A 20,040-nucleotide genomic window follows, 5' to 3' on the forward strand; every position below is an offset into this window, starting at 1 on the left:
TACTGTGTCTCTCTCTCTCTCCTCTACCACTTTACTCTCTCTCTCTCCTCTACCACTTTACTGTCTCTCTCTCTCGCTCTCTCCTCTACCACTTTACGGTGTCTCTCTCTCTCTCTCTCTCCTCTACCACTTTACGGTGTCTCTCTCTCTCCTCTACCACTTTACGGTGTCTCTCTCTCTCTCCTCTACCACTTTACTCTCTCTCTCTCTCTCATCTGCCACTTTACTCTCTCTCTCCTCTACCACTTTACGGTGTCTCTCTCTCTCTCCTCTACCACTTTACGGTGTCTCTCTCTCTCTCTCCTCTACCACTTTACGGTGTCTCTCTCTCTCTCCTCTACCACTTTACGGTGTCTCTCTCTCTCTCTCCTCTACCACTTTACTGTTTCTCTCTCTCTCTCTCTCTCCTCTACCACTTTACGGTGTCTCTCTCTCTCTCTCCTCTACCACTTTACTCTCTCTCTCCTCTACCACTTTACGGTGTCTCTCTCTCTCTCTCTCCTCTACCACTTTACGGTGTCTCTCTCTCCTCTACCACTTTACTCTCTCTTTCTCTCCTCTACCACTTTACTGTGTTTCTCTCTCTCTCTCTCCTCTACCACTTTACGGTGTCTCTCTCTCTCTCCTCTACCACTTTACCGTGTCTCTCTCTCTCTCTCTCTCCTCTACCACTTTACTCTCTCTCTCTCCTCTACCACTTTACGGTGTCTCTCTCTCTCTCTCTCTCTTTCTCCTCTACCACTTTACTGTGTCTCTCTCTCTCTCTCTCCTCTACCACTTTACGGTGTCTCTCTCTCTCCTCTACCACTTTACTGTGTCTCTCTCTCTCTCCTCTACCACTTTACTCTCTCTCTCCTCTACCACTTTACGGTGTGTCTCTCTCTCCTCTACCACTTTACTGTGTCTCTCTCTCTCTCTCTCTCCTCTACCACTTTACGGTGTCTCTCTCTCTCTCCTCTACCACTTTACTCTCTCTCTCTCCTCTACCACTTTACGGTGTCTCTCTCTCTCTCTCCTCTACCACTACTCTCTCTCTCTCTCTCCTCTACCACTTTACGGTGTCTCTCTCTCTCTCTCCTCTACCACTTTACGGTGTCTCTCTCTCTCTCTCCTCTACCACTTTACGGTGTCTCTCTCTCTCTCTCTCCTCTACCACTTTACTCTCTCTCTCTCCTCTACCACTTTACTCTCTCTCTCTCTCTCTACCACTTTACTCTCTCTCTCTCTCTCTACCACTTTACGGTGTCTCTCTCTCTCTCTCTCTCTCCTCTACCACTTTACGGTCTCTCTCTCTCCTCTACCACTTTACGGTCTCTCTCTCTCCTCTACCACTTTACTCTCTCTCTCTCCTCTACCACTTTACTGTGTCCTCTCCTCTCTCTCTCTCTCGGCTCTACCACTTTACTGTCTTCTCTCTCTCTCTCTCTCTACCATTTTCTCTCTCTCTCCTCTACCACTTTGCGGTGTGTCTTCTCTCTCTCTCTCTCTCTCCTCTACCACTTTACGGTGTCTCTCTCTCTCTCTCCTCTAACTTCTCTCTCTCTCTCCTCTACCACTTTACTGTGTCTCTCTCTCTCTCTCTCTCTCCTCTACCACTTTACTGTGTCTCTCTCTCTCTCTCTCCTCTACCACTTTACGGTGTGTCTCTCTCTCTCTCGCCTCTACCACTTTACGGTGTCTCTCTCTCTCTCTCTCGGCTCTACCACTTTACTTTTTCTCTCTCTCTCTCTCTCTCTCCTCTACCACTTTACTGTGTCTCTCTCTCTCTCTCTCTCTCTCCTCTACCACTTTACGGTGTGTGTCTCTCTCTCTCTCTCTCCTCTACCACTTTACTCTCTCTCTCCTCTACCACTTTACGGTGTCTCTCTCTCTCTCTCGGCTCTACCACTTTACTGTGTCTCTCTCTCTCTCCTCTACCACTTTACTCTCTCTCTCTCCTCTACCACTTTACTGTCTCTCTCTCTCGCTCTCTCCTCTACCACTTTACGGTGTCTCTCTCTCTCTCTCCTCTACCACTTTACGGTGTCTCTCTCTCTCCTCTACCACTTTACGGTGTCTCTCTCCTCTACCACTTTACTCTCTCTCTCCTCTACCACTTTACGGTGTCTCTCTCTCTCTCTCTCTCTTTCTCCTCTACCACTTTACTGTGTCTCTCTCTCTCTCTCTCCTCTACCACTTTACGGTGTCTCTCTCTCTCCTCTACCACTTTACTGTGTCTCTCTCTCTCTCCTCTACCACTTTACTCTCTCTCTCCTCTACCACTTTACGGTGTGTCTCTCTCTCCTCTACCACTTTACTGTGTCTCTCTCTTCTCTCTCTCCTCTACCACTTTACGGTGTCTCTCTCTCTCTCCTCTACCACTTTACTCTCTCTCTCTCCTCTACCACTTTACGGTGTCTCTCTCTCTCTCTCCTCTACCACTACTCTCTCTCTCTCTCTCCTCTACCACTTTACGGTGTCTCTCTCTCTCTCTCCTCTACCACTTTACGGTGTCTCTCTCTCTCTCTCTCCTCTACCACTTTACGGTGTCTCTCTCTCTCTCTCCTCTACCACTTTACTCTCTCTCTCTCCTCTACCACTTTACTGTGTCTCTCTCTCTCTCTCTCCTCTACCACTTTACTGTGTCTCTCTCTCTCTCTCTCCTCTACCACTTTACTGTGTCTCTCTCTCTCTCTCCTCTACCACTTTACTCTCTCTCTCTCCTCTACCACTTTACGGTGTCTCTCTCTCTCCTCTACCACTTTACTCTCTCTCTCTCCTCTACCACTTTACGGTGTCTCTCTCCTCTACCACTTTACGGTGTCTCTCTCTCTCTCCTCTACCACTTTAGTCTCTCTCTCTCCTCTACCACTTTACTCTCTCTCTCTCCTCTACCACTTTACGGTGTCTCTCTCCTCTACCACTTTACTCTCTCTCTCTTCTACCACTTTACGGTGTCTCTCTCTCTCTCTCTCTCTCCTCTACCACTTTACTGTCTCTCTCTCTCTCTCTCTCTCCTCTACCACTTTACGGTGTCTCTCGCTCTCTCTCTCTCTCCTCTACCACTTCACTCTCTCTCTCTCCTCTACCACTTTACTGTGTCTCTCTCTCTCTCCTCTACCACTTTACTCTCACTCTCTCCTCTACCACTTTACGGTGTGTCTCTCTCTCTCTCCTCTACCACTTTACTCTCTCTCTCTCCTCTACCACTTTACTCTCTCTCTCTCCTCTACCACTTTACTGTGTCTCTCTCTCTCTCCTCTACCACTTTACGGTGTCTCTCTCTCTCTCTCTCTCTCTCCTCTACCACTTTACTCTCTCTCTCTCCTCTACCACTTTACTCTCTCTCTCTCTCTCCTCTACCACTTTACTGTGTCTCTCTCTCTCTCTCCTCTACCACTTTACGGTGTCTCTCTCTCTCTCCTCTACCACTTTACGGTGTGTCTCTCTCTCTCTCTCTCGGCTCTACCACTTTACGGTGTCTCTCTCTCTCTCTCTCCTCTACCACTTTACGGTGTCTCTCTCTCTCTCCTCTACCACTTTACTGTGTCTCTCTCTCTCTCTGCCCCCCCTCTCTCTCTCTCTCTCTCTCTCTCTCTCTCTCTCTCTCCTCTACCACTTTACGGTGTCATTCTCTCTCCTCTACCACTTTACTCCCTCTCTCTCCTCTACCACTTTACGGTGTCTCTCTCTCTCTCTGCCCCCCCCTCTCTCTCTCTCCTCAACCACTTTACGGTGTCTCTCTCTCTCTCTCTCTCTGCCCCCTCTCTCTCTCCTCTACCACTTTACGATGTCTCTCTCTCTCTCCTCTACCACTTTACTCTCTCTCTCTCCTCTACCACTTTACGGTGTCTCTCTCTCTCTCTCTCTCTCTCTCTCTGCCCCCCCCCTCTCTCTCTCTCTCTCTCCTCTACCACTTTACGGTGTCTCTCTCTCTCTCTCTCCTCTACCACTTTACGGTGTCTCTCCTCTACCACTTTACTCTCTCTCTCTCCTCTACCACTTTACTCTCTCTCTCTCCTCTACCACTTTACTGTGTCTCTCAATTCCATTTCAATCCAATTTAAGGGCTTTATTGGCATGGAAAACATATGTTAACATTGCCAAAGCAAGTGAAGTAGATAGTAAACAAAAGTGAAATAAACAATAAATAATAACAGTAAACATTACACTCAGAAGTTCCAAAAGAATAAATACATTTCAAATGTCATATTATGTATATATACAGTGTTGTAACAATGTGCAAATAGTTAAAGTACAAATGGGAAAATAAATAAACATAAATATGGGTTGTATTTGCAATGGTGTTTGTTTTTCACTGGTTGCCCTTTTCTTGTGGCAACAGGTCACAAGTCTTGCAGCTGTGATGGCACAGTGGTATTTCACCCAGTAGATAAGGGAGTTGATCAAAATTGGGTTTGTTTTTGATTGGTTGTGGATCTGTGTTATCTGAGGGAAATGTGTCCCTAATATGGTCATACATTTGGCAGGAGGTTAGGAAGTGCAGCTCAGTTTCCACCTCATTTTGTGGGCAGTGTGCACATAGCCTGTCTTCTCTTGAGAGCCAGGTCTGCCTACGGCGGCCTTTCTCAATAGCAAGGCTATGCTCACTGAGTCTGTACATAGTCAAAGATTTCCTTAATTTTGGGTCAGTCAAAGTGGTCAGGTATTCTGCCACTGTGTACTCTCTGTTTAGGGCCAAATAGCATTCTAGTTTGCTCAGTTTTTTTGTTAATTACTTGACACATTGGAAATAATTATCTTTTTGTTTTCTCATTATTTGGTTGGGTCTAATTGTGTTGCTGTCCTGGGGCTCTGTGGGGTCTGTTTGTGTTTGTGAACAGAGCCCCAGGACCAGCTTGCTTAGGGGACTCTTCTCCAAGTTCATATCTCTGTATGTAATGGCTTTGTTATGGAAGGTTTGGGAATCGCTTCCTTTTAAGTGGTTATAGAATTTAATGACTATTTTCTGGATTTTGATAAATAGCTGGTATCGGCCTAATTCTGTTCTGCATGCATTATTTGGTGTTTTTCTTTGTACACAGAGGATATTTTTGCAGAATTCTGCATGCTGTCTCAATTTGGTGTTTGTCCCATCTTGTGAATTCTTGGTTGGTGAGCGGACCCCAGACCTCACAACCATAAAGGGCAATGGTTTCTATAACTGATTCAAGTATTTTTTAGCCAGATCCTAATTGGGATGTCAAATTTTATGTTCCTTTTGATGGCATAGAAGGCCCTTCTTGCCTTGTCTCTCAGATCGTTCACATCCTTGTGGAAGTTACCTGTGGCGCTGATGTTTAGGCCGAGGTAGGTATAGCTTTTTGTGTGCTCTAGGGCAACAGTGTCTAGATGGAATTTGTATTTGTTGTCCTGGCAACTGGACCTTTTTTGGAACACCATTATTTTTGTCTTACTGAGATTTACTGTCAGGGCCCAGGTCTGACAGAATCTGTGCAGAATATCTAGGTGCTGCTGTAGGCCCTCCTTGGTTGGTGACAGAAACACCAGATCATCAGCAAACAGTAGACATTTGACTTCAGATTCTAGTCTCTCTCTCTCACATGCCCTGCACAATGTCTCATGTCACCGTCAGACCTCGCCCCCTCTATCTCTCTCTCTCTCGCTCTCTCGCTCTGTGTCCCAGAACATTAAGATGGACTCACACACACACACTCTCCTTCTTGTTTGTGTGTTTCTACTGCTTCCTGAGCAGCTTGTTCCCATTACTCAGGGTTTAGTTTATAGATGCAGTGTGGGTGTTTGTTCTGAGATCTCCGCATTTCCTGCTCAGTCAGGCGGTCGCAGGAAGTGAGTTTCGCCACATCGCCTTGATTTTCACGCAGCACCGCTGTTTGTGTTTGTGTTTGCGCTCTGTGTGTGTCAGAGGTGCACACACTTTTCTTGTCTTCCTGTTTTAACCGAGTGTTTTAATGGAGGCCTTGGCGTTTCACATCCACCCACACCAGCAGTACTTTTGAATAACATTAATATGAATAATAGGATTTCTGCAGTAAGTGTGCTTGTACTCTGAATAACTGAACAAATATGACATTAATGTCCTCTCTTTGTCTCTCTCTCTCTCTCAGGGGGAGTCTGTGAAGTATTTCCTGGATAATTTGGAAAAGCTGGGACAGCCGGTAAGTCCCACCCATCTCTCTGACACTCGGCCAATCACTAATGTACAGAGGAATAAACATGTATTCACTACAGCAGATGAAGTAACAGTCAGAATGAAAAGAGAAGTGAAGCCATCAGTCTCTCCTTCTGTCCTTCTCCTCCCTCTGTCATTCTATCCATCTCCTCACATCTCTCCATCTCTCTCTGAGATGTCAGGTTGTGTTGCTAGCTAAGGTCTGATCTCCTGACTAAAGAGGATGTGGAACAGAGCTGAGAGGGAGAGGGGGAAACTGACCTCTGTCTCCTCTCTCTCTCTCTCTCTCTCTCTCTCTCTCTGTATCTCTCTCTCTCTCACTCACTCACTCACTCACTCACTCACTCACTCACTCACTGACAGTGCAGAGGAATGAGGTGTGTGGGTATTTCTGGTTGGTATCCTGGTGATGGTTTTTCCAGTGCAGCCTGACCTTTGATGTCACAGCGTCTAGAATGTCAGGAATTCTCCTCTGGCGTGGAACACACAGAGACACACACACAGAGACACAAATTCTGCTTTGCACTTCACTTTGGGAAGATGTTTTTATAACAGGGGGATAATAAAAAGTCATTAAATATTAAACAGGTTCTATAAAGATTCCCTGATATAGTAGTCATTCTGTTTATTTTTCAGATTGACAGATCAAATTTCACTCTGTGGTGACTTGTTTCCTGACACCAGATTTTGTGAAGACCTCCCTCCTTTAGTGTGTGAAGACCTCCCTCCTTTAGTGTGTGAAGACCTCCCTCCTTTAGTGTGTGAAGACCTCCCTCCTTTAGTGTGTGAAGACCTCCCTCCTTTAGTGTGTGAAGACCTCCCTCCTTTAGTGTGTGAAGACCTCCCTCCTTTAGTGTGTGAAGACCTCCCTCCTTTAGTGTGTGAAGACCTCCCTCCTTTAGTGTGTGAAGACCTCCCTCCTTTAGTGTGTGAAGACCTCCCTCCTTTAGTGTGTGAAGACCTCCCTCCTTTAGTGTGTTACTGTTATACTAGCTGTCTAGTCTGTGTTTTATAAATGTGCAATGAGCATAAAACACAATGATATAAGGAATTGGCAACTCGTTCTCATTCTGAGAAATAAGGTAGGCTACTTGATTTCAACGTCTGAACAAAGTGAACAGGCTAGCATGCTGTTCAAACAGCTGGAGACAGACAGAAGGGTGTGTTCATAACAATTCAACTGTTCTACCTTGTTAGCAAGCAAATCTCTCTCTCATTCCCTCTCTCTCATTCACTCTCGCTCATTCTCTCTCTCTCTCTCTCCTCCAGGACTACCTGCCGACTCAGCAGGATATTCTCCTAGCCCGTAAGCCTACTAAGGGCATCCATGAGTACGACTTTGAGATCAAGAACGTTCCATTTAAGATGGTGGACGTGGGGGGTCAAAGGTCGGAAAGAAAGAGATGGTTTGAGTGTTTTGACTCTGTCACCTCCATCCTCTTCCTTGTGTCCTCTTCAGAGTATGACCAGGTGGGTTTACAGACACGCACGCATTAACGCACAGACACACACGTTCTGTCCTTGTGAATGAAACTCTCTATTTCACACACACACACCCTACTCCCCTAACCTCCTCTCCTCCCCCCCAGGTGTTGATGGAGGACCGTCAGACCAACCGTCTCAGCGAGTCTCTCAACATCTTCGAGACGATCGTCAACAATCGGGTCTTCTCCAACGTCTCCATCATCCTGTTCCTCAACAAGACAGACCTTCTGGAGGACAAGGTGCGCTCCGTCCCCATCAAGGACTATTTCCCAGAGTACCCCGGGGAGCCACACAGCCTGGCCGACGTACAGAGGTTCCTAGTGGACTGTTTCCGGGTGAGGAGGAGGGACGTGACACAGAAGCCCCTGTACCACCACTTCACAACAGCCATCAACACGGAGAACATTCGCCTGGTATTCCGAGACGTCAAGGACACCATCCTCCACGACAACCTAAAGCAGCTCATGCTGCAGTGATCGCAGGGGGGTTATGACCTTTTGAAGTCACCTTTTGGCCTGTGACTCCTCACCGTGACCCCCTGACTTGCAGTGATTGCAGGGCGATGAACAGAGAGCAACAGAGTTGTATTGTGCTACACTGTGACACGTGTCGTGACCTTTTAAGTCACCTTTTGACCCTTGACCTTTAACCCCACATCTGTCTGTGAGCCCTCACCTTGACCCCCTGACCTCCAGTCACCCCTGGTGCAGGCTGTCACCTATGACCCTTGACCACTGAACCCTACCACTTCTAATGGCCTTGTACCTGGCTGTTCTATCCCGATTCCCCCCCTCTAAAAACACTGTAAATGAGCTCTCCCAGTCCCTCCTATCCTCACACACAAACACACACACCCCTCTCCTCTCTGTAATGTACTATTCCAGAGCCGCCTCCTCACACACACCCCTCTCCTCTCTGTAATGGACTATTCCAGAGTCTGTAGATATGTTGATGTGTTCTGTTCACTCTTAACTCCTGGGTGTAGGATGAAATTGCCCTTAGACGCTGATCTTGGGTCAGTTTTTCATTTCCCCCACTAATAGGTAAGGTCAGGTTATGGGGAGGGGAAGCTGATCCTAGATCTGTTGTGTTCTATATTAGTATATTCACTCTGTGGTTCACTCTTAACTGTCACACTGTAACCTGTCTGAGCAGCCCAGACCACTGCTGGAGGTTAGCGGTCAAGGGTGAGGGGTCAACTGGCCTTTCTGTGTTGGGGGGGGTCAAAGGTTGTCTCCCACGGCAACTAGGGAAGAGTGGTGGTAACGCTGTAAAACAAATTGCAAGATTGAGGAAGAGTAGGAGGAAGATGATGATGACTCTGTTTTACTGGCGTCAGCCTGTCACTGCACCTCCACTCCACTCCCACCACCCACCTGCCTTGAACTGGCTTGATACTACGCTTCCTTTTCCCTCGGAGCTTGATTATGACATCACTGTGGACTCCGACCATTCTGAGAGCAAATCATTCCACGGTGTCACTCTATCTGGATGTGGAACTGAAAAACAAACCACCAGCGGAGAGCTTGTTTGTTGTTGTTGTTGTTGTTGCAGGGGGGACGTTAAAGAGTGGGGGACTTTACAGCACTGTACTAAAACTAATCCTTAATGATTCCACAGCCTGATGATTACCTACCAAACAGAGCTATACACACATACACCGTCCTTAGAGACTCTGTTCTGACCTGATCCCTGTCTTAGTCCTGGCCTTACTGTTTGGAACTTTAGTTTTTTGATCAGTTTAATTTCTTTGGATTTTCCGCCTATTTTTTTTTTACATAAATAGATTTATTATGAATATATGTACCTAAACATTCTCTTAAGTTATATTTTAAAGGTTTTACACAAGTTTGATTTGCAACTGCTGATGGACAGTGTTAAAGGCTATGGAAGAGGGTATGTCTGAGCACAGACACAGACACACCGCTCAGACCAGTCGATAAACTACTGAGCTGATTCTCAGGACACATTGTGGACCACTTATTTGTGTATTTAGAGCAATGATATTCACTTGCCTAAGTCCTGACACACAGGCACAGGCAGCTGTCCATCAGAGGCTGGTAGTCTAAACAACTTGCCGGCCGGTGATATCCCCTCTTCCAGTCCTCCTTTTTTCTCTGTCTGTCTGTCTGGCTCTCTCTCTGTCTGGCTGTCTGTCTGTGTGTGTGTAAGCAAGTGATCAGCCTTGTAAACCCTGTGGAGTCTCATCCTAGAGGGAAGAGACGGTGATCAGCCTTGTAAACCCTGTGGAGTCTCATCCTAGAGGGAAGAGACAGTGATCAGCCTTGTAAACCCTGTGGAGTCTCATCCTAGAGGGAAGAGGCAATGATCAGCCTTGTAAACCCTGTGGAGTCTCATCCTAGAGGGAAGAGACAGTGATCAGCCTTGTAAACCTTGTGGAGTCTCATCATAGAGGGAAGAGACAGTGATCAGCCTTGTAAACCTTGTGGAGTCTCATCCTAGAGGGAAGAGGCAATGATCAGCCTTGTAAACCCTGTGGAGTCTCATCATAGAGGGAAGAGGCAATGATCAGCCTTGTAAACCCTGTGGAGTCTCATCCTAGAGGGAAGAGGCAATGATCAGCCTTGTAAACCCTGTGGAGTCTCATCCTAGAGGGAAGAGGCAATGATCAGCCTTGTAAACCCTGTGGAGTCTCATCCTATACATACTTTTCCCTGACAGAGATGAGAGTAAGGGGGAAACTGTGTCAAATTGTTTTATTAATTATTCGTCTTTCTCTCTCACTCCTCACTGACAATGTGGCTTTATTCCTACCAAACCCCATAACAGGCCTTTAAACGAGTTAGACGTTGGGTTTATAAAAACTGAAGGGAGGCCAGGGGGCATCTGAAATCACACCCTAATACTTCCAATCTAGTGCACTGCTTTTGTCCCTATGTGGCTTTGGTAGGGCACTACTAAGTACACTATGTTAGGGTAATAGGGTGCGGTTTTGCACGTAGACCCCAAAAATCTCTTTCCCCTCTCTCTCTGGCTCTCTTCTGTTTCCGTGGTAACCAAAAGGGATAGACCCAGCTTGCGTAGTGGAACCTTTGGAGAGACGACTGGGTGGTTGTTGTTGTCGTTTGTAGGTATTTGTACAGGCCAGCGTGCGGCTCCTCTCACAGAAGCCTGTTTCTAATGTGTGTGTGTGTGTAATATATATATATATGTGTGTATAGTTGTGTATCTCACTCACTCCACCTCACTGGCTATCTGAAATAGCACCCTATTCCCTCTATAGTACACTACTTTTCACCAGAACCCTATTGGCACCCTATTCGCTGTTGGCCTTGGTCAAAAGTAGTGCACTATATAGTGAATAGGGAGCAGAGGAGGCTGGTGGGAGGAGCTATAGGACGACAGGCTCATTGTAATGGCTGGAATGGAATAAATGGAACGGTGTCAAACACATCGAAGATATGTAAACCATCTTTGACTCCGTTCCAAAATTCCATTCCCGCTATTACAAGGAGCCCGTCCTCCTATAGCTCCTCCCACCAGCCTCCGCTGGTAGGGAGCCATTTGAGACGCAGACAAACTGTCTTTGTTTCTAACAGCTAATGGAACCCAACACGTATTGTAATGATCTAGACTGGCTGTTATTTTGGTTTGATTTGATCGATCATGATGATTGATTGATCCATGGTGTACATTTTACGGTGAAAACCAACCAGGCTCCGTCGTGCTGTCTCTCCACTTCAGCCTCGATCTCTCTCTGCGGGTGTGTCCCAAAGTGACACCCTTTTCCCTATATAGTGCACTATTTGGGATGCAGCCTGAGTCTCGTTGACCAAACATGCTGCATGCGTAGCTCAAGTCTCTCACACACAAACACATACACTGTCAGCCCTGTTAGGGCTTCTGGCTGATAGCTCCAGCCCACCCCTTCCATGGCTCCCAGTCGTCCTCAGCACAGAGCTCTTTGTCTGGGCTGAGACTGTGTGTCATGCCCCCTTGGCTGAAGGCCCGAGGCTCTGGGAAGAGGCCACCATTCCATCCTCTATACCAGCCGGATGGACCGGTGTGACTGGGACCAGTGTCCCCCCCCGCACCACACACACACCAGTAAGTCAGACCAGACTAGGAGCGCTGTGAGGGCCTTTGTCGATGCTGAACAAACGCACTCCAACAGAGGCAAACTACTTTCTCCCAGTGGATGTAGATCTCCACACGGATCGCTACGGAGTCCCAACTAAAATGGGCCGCCATAGTTAAAGCATTTAGCCTTATGGGTGACCTCTGACCTGGGTTAAACAGATGTAACCATCATCACTGTGCTTGCCCACCTCAGGAGCCCTGCTGTTTAGAGTACCTAGGTCCTTCGAGAGTGTTTTCTTCCCTGGTCTGTTCTGGCCCGTTCTTCCAACAGTATTCCACTGGACCCAACATGTCCCAAAGTGACCATTCTAGAATCATGAACTATGTGGCCATTCTATTTCTATGGGTGTAGTCAGTCGGTGCTTTTTGCCAAATGGCCTCCAGAGTGACTCAGTCCCCAGTAGACTGACCGATAGGCAGGCAGACAAACCGAACTTTGACCCTTACTGGTCTGGTCTGGTGAGGGAGAGAGATAAATGTGTCCCAAATGGTACCCTATTCCCTATATAGTGCACTACTTTTGACCGGGTCCCATAGGGCTCTGTAGGGAATAGGGTACCATTTGGGACAAAGCCACAGACAGACACAGGCCTTTGTCTGATCTGGTCAGAGAAAAGGGTAGACTGTCTGACAGTAGTAACACAGTCGTCAGTATTCAGTCAGTGTGTATATATCCGCACCCTCAGGCCATCTCTCTCTCTCTGCTGCTGTGGTTTTAAATGTGTGCCAACGGCTCTGTTCCAATATCAACACTAGCACACGACTTACAATGAAGCAGTGCATTCTAGAATGGGGCATGCATTCTAAGTGTCATGCTAGTGTGGATGTTGGAATGCAGCCCAAGAGTCGGTCAGTCATCTCAGAACCCCACACAGTGTCAATTCAAACGCCCAGGCCCAATTTGATTTCACAAAGCCAAAGCCTGTTTCATTAGGTTTCTGCTACAGACAAACACCTGCCTTCATTGGCCTGGTCGGCCTACACACCTGGTTTTAACCCACTTTGATCAGTGTCCTGGTAGGCATACACACCTGGTTTTAACCCACTTTGATCAGTGTCCTGGTCGGCCTACACACCTGGTTCTAACCCACTTTGATCAGTGTCCTGGTCGGCCTACACACCTGGTTTTAACCCACTTTGATCAGTGTCCTGGTCGGCCTACACACCTGGTTTTAACCCACTTTGATCAGTGTCCTGGTCGGCCTACACACCTGGTTCTAACCCACTTTGATCAGTGTCCTGGTCGGCCTACACACCTGGTTTTAACCCACTTTGATCAGTGTCCTGGTAGGCCTACACACCTGGTTCTAACCCAGTCTGAGTTTTAATTCATTAATGTGTCAAAAAGAGTTGTAGCGGTTTCGTTGTGTGAAGACTCTGCTGCCTTAAAGGTTTTTATTTTAGTTTTAAGCTGTTAACTGTGATGTCAGACCCCCGCCCTTCCCTGAGAACTGTTGCCTCTACTACAACTCCTTCCTTCCTTCTCTCTGTCATCATGACATCACTGAGGATTCCCACACACAACTAGAATGAAACAATGTCATTCTAGTTCTATTGATTCTATGGAATGTGGAGGAAGGTTTGGGGCCAGGTCCAGTATATAAATGTGGAGTTGTGAATGTGCAATCTGGTGTATTGGACCTGGGGTAGGGGTGGGGTGGTGTGTGTGAAGTACCTGAGTTCTTGATAGTGTTTTAAAGCTATGCAACAGCACTGTGCTCCAGTCCACACAGCAAAAAGAAAATACCCACTTCTGTATATTATGAGAATGATCCCAATGATGTCATGTTTCTGCTGCCCCATGTAATCAAGTCAGTTCTTTATTAGTAAAGATAAAATATGCAAATGATCTGCCAAAATATGAGTGATTCATCTAGTGCCTCCTGTTTCCTGACACCGCCTGTTTTCTGACTCAGCCTTTTTTCCAATCAAGTTTTTATACTTAAGGTTTTTTCCAGTGTTTGCCTTAGCGGTGTTTTTATGTCCTCATATCATGATGGCTTCGTTCCAAATGGCACCCTATTCTCTATACAGTGACATATGGGCCCTGGTCAAAAGTAGTGCACTAAATAGGGAATGGGGTGCCATTTGGGACGCAAGCCCAAGAAGATAATTCACATATGAGTACAACGATTACAGACAAACTGTTTTTGTCATGCTTATACAGTTCAAACGTTTTTTTTGTGAAAGATGAGAAAATGCTTTCGTTGTTTCAGTCTCTAACTTATACTGTCTTACCCTTTTACTCTCCTCCCCAATAAAACAACAAACCATTTTTCAAACTGGGACGTGTGTTTTGAAGTTGTTTCCTTAGTTGTAGCCAATGTCATGTCAATGTTAGTCAGTTAGTTGTCACGACTGTCTATGTTTGACTGTTTGTCAGTTCTTTCTATCTCACTTGATGTTTCAGTTTAGTTGTAGTTCAAATGTCAGTTTAAATGTAATGTCAATGTTTTTCAGTCACTTGACACCACTTAGGATCTACAAAAGATATTCATCTCATCTTTGCAAAAAGTTTTATTTATTATTTTACATCTATAAGAGACAGGGTTAGGGTCATTTTGAATTGAAGTCATTCAATCGTTAAAAAAAAATGTAATCTATTTTCAATGACTTCTCAATAAGCTGAAATGGAGAAGCTATTCAAATGTTTTTCAATTTCTGACATTTTAATTCAAATCAGTTCCTGAAATGAATGACGTTAAAGAGCCAGATTTTCTTGTGTTTTATACAGTGATCCCACCAAAACAGGCAGAAATGTCAGGTGGTCTTTTCAAACAGCTCTTACACTTACCAGTCTCCAGACCTTAATCCCATAGAAAATCTATGGAAGGAGCTGAAGGTTCGAGTTGCCAAACGTCAGGCTCGAAACCTTAATGACTTGGAGAAGATCTGCAAAGAGGAGTGGGACAAAATCCCTCCTGAGATGTGTGCAAACCTGGTGGCCAACTACAAGAAACTTCTTACCTCTGTGATTGCCAACAAGGGTTTTGCCACCAAGTAATAAGTAATGTTTTGCAGAGGGGTCAAATACTTATTTCCCTCATTAAAATGCAAATAAATTTATAACATTTTTGACATGCGTTTTTCTGGATTTTTTATTTGTTATTCTGTCTCTCACTGTTCAAATAAACCTACCATTAAAATTATAGATTGATCATTTCTTTGTCAGTGGACAAACATACAAAATCAGCATATGTATATATTTCCATACTGAGGTTGGAATAAATCTTTTAGTGTAAGAGCTGTTTGAAAAGACCACCTGACATTTCTGCCTGTTTTGGTGGGATCACTGTATAAAACACAAGAAAATCTGGCCCTTTAACGTCATTCATTTCAGGAACTGATTTGAATTAAAATGTCAGAAATTGAAAAACATTTGAATAGCTTCTCCATTTCAGCTTATTGAGAAGTCATTGAAAATAGATGACATTTTTTTAAACGATTGAATGACTTCAATTCAAAATGACCCTAACCCTGTCTCTTATAGATGTAAAATAATAAATAAAAGTTTCATCTTGGTTTCATCAGACCAGAGAAGTTTGTTTCTCGTGGTCTGAGTCCTTTAGGTGTCTTTTGGCAAACTCCAAGTGGGCTGTCGTGCCTTTTGCTGAGGAGTGGCTTCCTTCTAGCCACTCTACCATAAAGGCCTGATTTAGTGGAGTGCTGCAGAGATGGTTGTCCTTCTGGAAGGTTCTGCCATCTCCACAGAGGAACTCTGGAGCTCTGTCAGAGTGACCATCGGGTTCTTGGTCACCTTCCTGACCAAGGCCCTTCTCCCCCGATTGCTCAGTTTGGCCGGGCGGCCAGCTCAAGGAAGAGTCTTGGTGGTTCCAAACATTTAAGAATGATGGAGGCCACTGTGTTCTTGGGGACCTTAAATGCTGCAGACATTTTTTGGTACCCTTCCCCAGATCTGTGCCTCGACACAATCCTGTCTCGGAGCTCTACGGACAATTCCTTCGACCTCATGGCTTGGTTTTTGCTCTGACATGCACTGTCAACTGTGGGACCTTATTTGGCAGGGTTGTGCCTTTCCAAATCATGTCCAATCAATATAATTTACCACAGTTGGACTCCAATCAAGTTGTAGAAACATCTCAAGGATGATCAACAGGATGCACCTGAGCTCAATTTCGAGTCTCATAGCAAAGGGTCTGAATACTTATGTAAATAAGGTATTTCAGTTTTTTTTTTTTTTTTATACATTTGCAAAAATGTCTAAACCTGTTTTCGCTTTGTCATTATAGGGGTATTGTTTGTAGATTGATGAGGGAAAAAATGCATTTAATCAATTTCAGAACAAGGCTGTAACGTAACAAAATATGGAAAAAGTTAAGGGGTCTGAATACTTTCCGAATGCACTGTGTAGGACAGTTCTGTATACATCACTGTACTGTTAAAGCTAAATGGCCAATGTGGAGTAGGGGATCTATCTTTTATGACTTTATGACCATGCAACTTACTGCCTGCTTCCTCTACTTCTAAACTACAGTACTGCCTGCTTCCTCTACTTCTAAACTACCAGTGGTGTAAAGTACTTAAGTAAAAATACTTTAAAGTAGTACTTAAGTATTTTTTTATGGGTATCTGTACTTTACAATTTATATTTTTGACAACTTTTACTTTTACTCCACTACATTTTCCCTGACACCCAAAAGTACTGGTTACATTTCGAGTGCTTAGCAGGACAGGAAAATGGTCCAATTCACACACATCAAGAGAACATCCCTGGTCATCCCTACTGCCTTTATCTGGCAGACTCACTAAACACACATGCTTCGTATGTAAATTATGTCTGAGTGTTGTACTGTGCCCCTGGCTATCCGTACATTTTAAAAAAACAAGAAGATCGTGCCGTCTGGTTTGCTTAATATAAGGAATGTGAAATGATTTAAACTTTCACTTTTGATAACTAAGTATATTTTAGCAATTACATTTACTTTTGATACTTAAGTATATTTAAAATCAAATAATTTTACTCAAGTAGTATTTACTGGGTGACTCACTTTTACTTGAGTAATTTTCTATTAAGGTATCTTTACTTTTACTTAAGTATAACAATGGGTACTTTTTCCACCACTGTAAATGATCAGTACTGCCTGCTTCCTCTACTAAACTACAGTACTGCCTGCTTCCTCTACATCTAAACTACAGTACTGTCTGCATCCTCTACTCCTAACCTACAGTTCTGCCTGCTTCCTCTACGTCTAAACTACACTACTGCCTGCTTCCTCTACTAAACTACAGTACTGCCTGCTTCCTCTACATCTAAACTACAGTACTGCCTGCTTCCTCTACTTCTAAACTACAGTTCTGTCTGCTTCCTCTACATCTAAACTACAGTACTGCCTGCATCCTCTACTAAACTACAGTACTGCCTGCTTCCTCTACTTCTAAACTACAGTACTGTCTGCTTCCTCTACGTCTAAACTACAGTACTGCCTTCTTCCTCTACTTATAAACTACAGTACTGCCTGCTTTGCTTGCCATCTGAAGGATTATAGTATTGAATGATGCAGTACTGAACTTTATGCCCACTACTTTCCATCCAAACACATGTTTGGTCCAAGTATTTAAATAGGATAAAGCCAGATCAGCATCGGCAGGGTCGTGTTCATTAGTGCACACCGTGGCAAAACGCTTTGCAGCCGAACAAGAACACAGGCATTTCTTATTGGACAAGTTCAGGTCCCTGTTTCAGTGTTTTTTTCTTCCGTTTGTTGTCTACTGAACAGGAGCGGGTACAGTGGAATGGGAGATTGGAGAGGGGAGTTCTAGTCAACTGAGGGGTGTTTTGTTGTTGGTGGATTATTTCCCCACGCTTTAAATAATCTAAATCCCAAATGGCACCCTAATCCCTATATGGTGCACTACTTTTGATCAGGGCCCATAGGACTCTGGTCAAAAGTAGTAGACTATATAGGGATTAGGGTGCCATTTTGGACGCACACTAGTCAACCAGAGATGGGATTTTTCCTGACTAATCAGGAATTCTTGGCTTTCAGACCTAATGATCAGGAATGTAATTTAACACTGTCTGTGTCTTGGCATTTAGTCTCTGGGCTGTTGTACCTGATTGTCTATGTGGCCAATCACATCCCTGCATTTTGCAGCGTTTGTAGAAAGCTCATACAAATACAATATGATGGTTGTGGGTTTTGTAGTTCTTCTACTTGTGGGTTTTGCACTTCTTGTACATCTTACACACAAAGCTATGTACTGTATTTGTACTGCTAGGAGACTGACACCGATATGGGTTTATCACACTTATGGTGGCCATATGTATCAAGTGTCTTATCTAGGAGTGCTGATCTATGATCAGTTTAGCCTTTTAACGAATACAATTATTATTATGGACAGGGAGGACCTGATCCTTAGATCGGCACTCCTACAGTACTCACCTACATGTCATCAATGTGGGACAGAAAGAGCTGCTTTGCTTAGCACTGTGATGGAAACTAATGTTACCAAGGCAACAAAGCCTCATATAGGTCAACATCAGGATGTAATGTTACTGAGGAGACGCTAGGTGGCAGTGTAACACAGGAGTTATCACAGTACAGTAGACAACTGTAGGAGAGAGAGGGTCAGAGGGTGATAGGGAGAGAATGCCATCACAGCAGCAAGATGTGTGACCTGTTGCCACAAGAAAAGGGCAACCAGTGAAGATCAAACACCATTGTAAATACAACCCATATTTATGTTGATTTATTTTCCCTTTTGTACTTTAACTATTTGCACATTGTTACAACACTGTATATAGACATAATATGACATTTGAAATGTCTTTATTCTGGAACTTCTGAGTGTAATGTTTACTGTTAATATTTATTGTTTATTTCACTTTTGTTTACTATCTACTTCACTTGCTTTGGCAATCTAAACTTATGTTTCCCATGCCAATAAAGACCTTTGATTTGAATTTAATTAAATTGAGTGTGTGTGTGTGTGTATGAGTGTGTGCCATATGGGTGAAGCTGAAGGTTAATGTGTGTCAGTGTTGATGTTGATGATTAATGACCTCTCTCAATTCAATTCAAATCACTTTCTCTATCTCAATGTCTTTCTCTAGTCCAGTAAGTATGTACAGTGCATTCAGAAAGTATTCAGACCCCTTCCCTTTTTCCACATTTTGTTACGTTACAGCCTTATTCTAAAATAGATTAAATTAAAAATTTTCCTCATCAATCTACACACAATACCCCATAAAAACAAAGTGAAAAGAGGTTTGTAGATTTTTTGCAAACGTATTAAATAAAAAGCTGAAATACATAAGTATTCAGACCCTTTGCTATGAGACTCAAAATTGAGCTCTGGTACATCCTGTTTTCATTGATCATCCTTGAGATGTTTCTACAGCTTCTTTGGAGTCCACTGTGGTAAATTCAATTGATTGGACATGGTTTGGAAAGGCACACACCTGACTATATAAGGTCCCACCGTTGACAGTGCATGTCAGAGCAAAAACCAAGCCATGAGGTCGAAGGAATTGTCCGTAGAGCTCCAAGACAGGATTGTGTCTAGGCACAGATCTGGGGAAGGGTACCAAAACATTTCTGCAGCATTGAAGGTCCCCAAGAACACAGTGGCCTCCATCATTCTTAAATGGACGAAGTTTGGAACCACCAAGACTCTTCCTAGAGCTGGCTGCCCAGACAAACTGAGCAATCGGGGGAGAAGGGCCTTGGTCAGGGAGGTGACCAAGAACCCGATGGTCATTCTGACAGAGCTCTAGAGTTCCTCTGTGGAGATGGGAGAACCTTCCAGAAGGACAACCGTCTCTGCAGCACTACACCAATCAGGCCTTTATGGTAGAAGCCACTCCTCAGTAAAAGGCACATGACAGCCCGCTTGGAGTTTGCCAAAAGGCACCTAAAAGACTCTCAGACCACGAGAAACAAGATTCTCTGGTCTGATGAAACCATGATTGAACTCTTTGGCCTGAATGCCAAGCGTCACGTCTAGAGGAAACCTGGCACCATCTCTACGGTGAAGCATGGTGGTGGCAGCATCATGCTGTGGGGATGTTTTTCAGCGGCAGGGACTGAGAGACTGCTCCGTTCATCTTTCCCTCGATCCTGATTAAAGTACAGAGAGATCCTTGATGAAAACCTGCTCCAGAGTGCTCAGAACCACAGACTGGAACAAAATTCACCTTCCAACAGCTCAACGACCCTAAGCACACAGCCAAGACAACGCAGGAGTGGCTTCGGGACAAGTCTCTGAATGGCCTTGAGTGGCCCAGCCGGAGCCCGGACTTGAACCCAATCTCTAGAGAGACCTGAAAATAGCTGTGTCAGCGACGCTCCCCATCCAAC

The 20,040-nt window shown here is 44.8% G+C and overlaps 1 protein-coding gene across 1 annotated transcript in view; it reads left to right on the forward strand.

Annotated features, from left to right (window-relative positions):
* LOC121569987 (guanine nucleotide-binding protein subunit alpha-13) overlaps positions 1-9,583 on the forward strand; it is a 39,372-nt gene extending 29,789 nt beyond the window's left edge. The window contains exons 3-5 of the mRNA XM_041881392.1: positions 6,069-6,119; positions 7,403-7,603; positions 7,723-9,583. Coding sequence (XP_041737326.1) covers positions 6,069-6,119; positions 7,403-7,603; positions 7,723-8,094 — 624 coding nt within the window. The 3' untranslated portion in view covers positions 8,095-9,583. The remainder of the gene's footprint in view (positions 1-6,068; positions 6,120-7,402; positions 7,604-7,722) is intronic.
* Positions 9,584-20,040: the final 10,457 nt, after the last annotated feature.

Source organism: Coregonus clupeaformis, chromosome 7 (assembly GCF_020615455.1).
Source record: "Coregonus clupeaformis isolate EN_2021a chromosome 7, ASM2061545v1, whole genome shotgun sequence".
In the NCBI taxonomy this organism is placed as follows: Eukaryota; Metazoa; Chordata; class Actinopteri; order Salmoniformes; family Salmonidae; genus Coregonus; species Coregonus clupeaformis.